The sequence below is a fragment of the Musca vetustissima genome, unplaced genomic scaffold (assembly GCF_032173495.1).
Source record: "Musca vetustissima isolate MV318-11 ecotype Yass unplaced genomic scaffold, APGP_CSIRO_Mvet_v1 utg177106, whole genome shotgun sequence".
NCBI classification, from domain to species: domain Eukaryota; kingdom Metazoa; phylum Arthropoda; class Insecta; order Diptera; family Muscidae; genus Musca; species Musca vetustissima.
Window position 1 is genome coordinate 38,696 of NW_026886661.1, and position 4,730 is coordinate 43,425.

General features: G+C 32.4%; 1 protein-coding gene across 2 annotated transcripts; it reads right to left on the reverse strand.

Moving 5' to 3' along the window:
• Positions 1-224: 224 nt before the first annotated feature.
• LOC133334126 (uncharacterized) lies at positions 225-1,620 on the reverse strand. 2 transcript variants are annotated; one of them, XM_061542424.1, is made up of 5 exons: positions 1,325-1,620; positions 1,000-1,085; positions 697-929; positions 464-617; positions 225-392 (listed from the first exon to the last, which is right to left on the reverse strand). In XM_061542424.1, the coding sequence occupies exons 2-5, from the start codon at positions 1,079-1,081 to the stop codon at positions 277-279; spliced, it is 585 nt and encodes a 194-aa protein (XP_061398408.1). In that variant the 5' UTR covers positions 1,082-1,085; positions 1,325-1,620; the 3' UTR covers positions 225-276. The 2 variants fall into 2 exon arrangements, with proteins under 2 accessions (XP_061398408.1, XP_061398407.1); XM_061542423.1 differs by having other exon boundaries at positions 1,265-1,620.
• Between the last annotated feature and the right edge of the window lie 3,110 nt (positions 1,621-4,730).

The following is a 4,730-nucleotide window of genomic DNA, read 5'->3' on the forward strand; positions in this document are numbered from 1 at the left end:
GAGTACTCGTTTTCATATCGGAAAGGAGGACAAAGGGAGTAATCTTTGTTATCTCCTGAAAAAGCATATAGGGAGTACTCCTTTTGATCTCGGAAAGGAGAATCAAGGGAGTAATCTTTGTTATCTCCTGAAAGAGTAAAAGAAAGTAAAGAAGTAAAAGAAAAGAGTAAAATAAAGAATATATATTTTATCATTTATTTTTAACGAAAAAAAAACAAATAATTCATTTTTGTACTATAATTTCTTATAATTAAAAAAACATATTAAATACTTTATTTATTTAGATTTTAGGCTGTAGGTTTGCCGGTAAAATGTTGCCTTACATTTGCGAAAGGCCAACTTAAAAGATTTTTCAAATTCAGGATAAGTTTCGTAGGTGTCTCTGAGTGATTCTGCAAAAATAAAGGAAAAATAAACATCATGTACATATTATTTAAAACACGTTATAAAATCAAGCTATTACCGAAATAAAAAAAGTTAAACAACCGATATTTGTTTATGGCTGTCTTATTTTTAGCTCCATCCCAATTTACCCGAAGCAAAATATTGTCACCAATCATTGCATGTAACGCCTTTTCTATTTTGTCTTTGCCAAATTTTAGTTTCATATATGATATCTGAAAATAATTAAAGATAAATATAATTAGCTTTTAGTACCAAATTCACTTAAATTATGCATTAAAAACTCTGGCTTACCACTTCTGATTCAGGCTCGTTATTAACTAATTGTTCTGCCGAATTTAATTCCTCTAGTGAATTTATTGGAAAAATTTTGAGATCCTTGCTAGTTGGGCGTATGTGTTTAACGATCTGTTCTAACAAAATTGTCTGTTTACACATAATTTTCTTTAAAGCTTCGACTTCAGTTTGAAGGAGATCAATTTTGTTTTCCAATTTTTTATTGGTGTTTTTTGTTTCATTGTTTGTTTCTAGAAATGAACATAAAATCAAATAATTACTATGATAAAAAATATAAAAAGAGCTATGAGTTAACATTACCTGCGACATTATTCGGTGTGCTTTGTACAGTTTCATCCGTAAAAACTGATTGAGTTTGGAATATGTTCGCATTAAAATTCATGGTTCTTAAGGTAGAAAAATAGTTTGAAATATAGTTTAAATATTAGTATTTACTAAATTTGACAGTGGTGTAGAATAGGAATAAATACAAAATATTCCCCATCAGGTACGCAAAATATCTTGCAATATATGTCACGCCGTCTAAGATGACGTTTAGAAACAAAATTATCACACATTATTTTACCAATTGATTTTTTTAATTACACTTTTTTAATTTTTTTAATTACACTTTATTTACACTTACAACACGTGTTTCACTTCAGACGGACACAAGAAAACTGAGCAAATGGACGGACAACCATAAAGAAATAATCGAACATGACGAAAGCAACAGTTAAACAACAGTTACATCAAACAAAAAAAAACATGCCAAAAATGCTTTGATGCATCCCTTATTGATCCATTTGGAGCATAAGGCGAGACATCAATTTTTTTCCAACTTCGTGGAATTTTTTGGCAAAACAAAATTCATACATTGCTCGCTTATTACTCCAAATGGATGAAGAAATCATTACTCCTCTATTGCTCGGTTGAGGATTACTCCAAATATTTTTTACTGGGTGCATAGTCATTACAGACAGCTATACATAGAGACATACTTACAATGCATTGCACTGAGTATATTTGTATATCTGTCTATCTATCTCTGTTTGTACATTTGTAATATTTGCTTCGATTATCACTACCTGTGTACATGACATTGTTTAACATAAATGATATTCGTGGCGGACTGTTGGGGCGTGAATAACAACACCATGTAGTAAAATGGTGTGGAAGGAACGGCAACGGTTATGCAAATTGTCTGTTCCAAAGTACCTTGAAACACTTTTCGTTACTCTTTTAGCCTAAAATAATACTAATAAAAATATTATTTATTACATGATAAGTTATGCTTGAGGTATTTTTACGTCAACCATATTTAAGTTTGGTATGCAAATATGAAGTGATATAATTTTGGTAGTGTGTTGTTGACAATTAAAAATGCATTTTTGGGTCAAGAATTTTAAACACATTGTCATAGAGAACATAACTGTTAAGAAAGTTATTTAGAAAGTTCCCCTAATGTATATCAGACAATCCATCACGAAGCATAAACAACGGCTTATGATACCCGTAGGCTTCTGGTGGAGATGTGACATAGGTGAACATGAAACCAAAACAAAGTATTATGAAACCAAAATAAGTATTATGAATTAGTAATTCGTTAAAACTTATAAAATTTATGCTGAAAACGATGAATGGATATTTGGTAAATTATTTCAGGCATATCAATAATACGGAATTTCACATGTGGGATATGTTTTATAGTACAATTAACAGTTATAATACAACTACTTCTCCCTGTTTGTTTTTTAAATACTACCCACAAGCTACAGCCACTTTGAAGGATATTTTTGAAAATATTGCCCATCTCTGGATATTTCCGATGTGCTGATAACAAAAATAACGTGCACAAAATTCGAATAAGTCTCATAAAACAGTAAGAAAATAACAAATGTTTGACGTCGCTGACTATATGGTACCCTACATTACTTCGGATATAATAACCAGTGAGCGGATCAGTATAGTCGGACTGTTATCCTGCAAAATTACCACTGAGCTTCCAAATCATGTTTTCCCAGAGTAAACATATACTCCATAATATGCATTTTATTCGATAAGTATGGACCTACATTATTAATACAATTATTCGAATCAGTCGGTCAGGTTCTGCTATGCATTTGGTGGAACTGGAAGGGGAAGCAACTCATAATAAATAAGAGTTGCTTCCATACTAAATTCCACGCTAAATTCTGATCTCTACTGTTAACAACTAGACTGTTTGAAGATAGCAATTGACCAGAAACGGCCAGAATTGTCCAACGTGTTCCACCAGGACAACGCTAGGCCACACACATCTACAGTGACTCGCCAGAAACTTCGGCAGCCTTGGTACCAATCGATTATCATATTTTTCTTGCATTGCAAAAGTTATTTAATGATAAAAATTGGTATCGGGGGAGGATTGTGAAAATCGACTACTATAGTTTTTTGCAAATAGAGAGCAGGACTTCTATGAGAGAGGCATTATGAAGTTACATTTAAAATTGCAACAAATCATACAACAAAACGGTGCATAATTTTCTCAAATCATATAAAAAATAATCGATTTATTTTTCCCCAATCTAATATTATATTTATGAAGGAAAAATTTTACATTTTTCATTTCTAAACTCAATTTTTGAGTTTTGTTTTTATGCCTTTTAGGGCGAAGGATCATTCAATTTTTAATGTTGTGCAAACTTTCGTATCAATCGGACAAACATGACATATGACATAAAATCTGCTGAAAATATATATGAATGTATTATTAAAAAAAAAAAATAATAACACACGTTAGGCTATATTATTAATTAGTACATTGTATGCGAGTCGGTTTCAAATCGGACAAAAATATATATGGAAGCTATATCCAAATCTTAACCAATTTCAGCAGTACTTGACACATCTTAGGTTATAGTAACTTCAGCACGTTGTGCAAAAGTTTGTGCCAATCCGCTTAATTTTGGGTCTTTAGTCCCACATTTACTTAAAATCAGACGACACTATATATCGGAGCTACATGTAAATCTGAACCGATTTTCCCACTTTCAATAGGGTTCATCCTTGGACCAATAAATGAGCTGTGCCAAATTTCATTCTGGTACATGGACAGACGGACGGACTTGCATAAATCGACTCATAAATTATATGCATATTGTCAAAACAAACCCTGTGTCCATCTAGTTTCCTTTTGAATGTTGCAAACATATGTATGTACCACACTGTGTAAGAAATACACTCACTTTTCTTTAATTTTGTATTTAGAGGATATCGGTGAGTTCACGATCCTAGCCTAATATTCCTAATTGAGAGTATATTGTTTCATATTTCGTTTCGGAATGTAGACCTCATGTTGGAGGGTATAAAATGTCCGACCCAGCCGAACATAACAGTCTATTTATTTGTGTTAAATTAACTTTTGAATGTAAAATACAATACGAGTAAACACATGAAATAATTGCTCTAACAACATATTTTACTAATTGTCCTCCCACATCAATTACGACTAAAGTGCCTTTTCCTTTTTCCATTTCATTCAACCGGAGTTTTAGTCAAATGTTTGCTTTTCATTTGGAATTTTCATTAAGACAAACTCTGCACAAAAACTGCCAATATCATTCTTCACTCATAAATTTGTGTTACTTTCGCCCTGACGCTGACTTTTCTTCCCTTTCTTCTGGAGAAAAAAAAACAACAAATAATAACAAACATAACAATAATCGCAATCAAAGTCGTTTAATAATAATGAAAAGGTAAAGTGAACTTTTGGCGGGCCAAAGTTATTTCCTTATTCAATTAAGAAACACAACATTCACGCTGGTAAGGTGAGGTGAGGTGTGGCAATGCCTCTTGCAATACAGATTATTGCAACTGCAACACTCAATGGTTTGAACTAAATAAATACTCAACCGTTCGCAGGTATCCCAAAAGAAATTGGCGAGGGAAAAAAAGCAACTTGCCCAAACTGCAGTACAATACATTAAACACCAACATCATCGGCAGCAACAGGAGTTACGTTATATTTCTTAAGCACCGCATGTGCCCAACGGAGTCCACCATTCGTTCCA

Excerpts from the sequence above, each read along its gene's own strand:
- LOC133334126 (XM_061542424.1), bottom strand. The coding sequence starts at position 1,081 with ATGAATTTTAATGCGAACATATTCCAAACTCAATCAGTTTTTACGGAT. Across the intron at positions 930-999 it reads CACACCGAATAATGTCGCAG|AAACAAACAATGAAACAAAA; the intron begins GTAATGTTAACT and ends GTTCATTTCTAG. Across the intron at positions 393-463 it reads GTTTAACTTTTTTTATTTCG|AATCACTCAGAGACACCTAC; the intron begins GTAATAGCTTGA and ends TTATTTTTGCAG.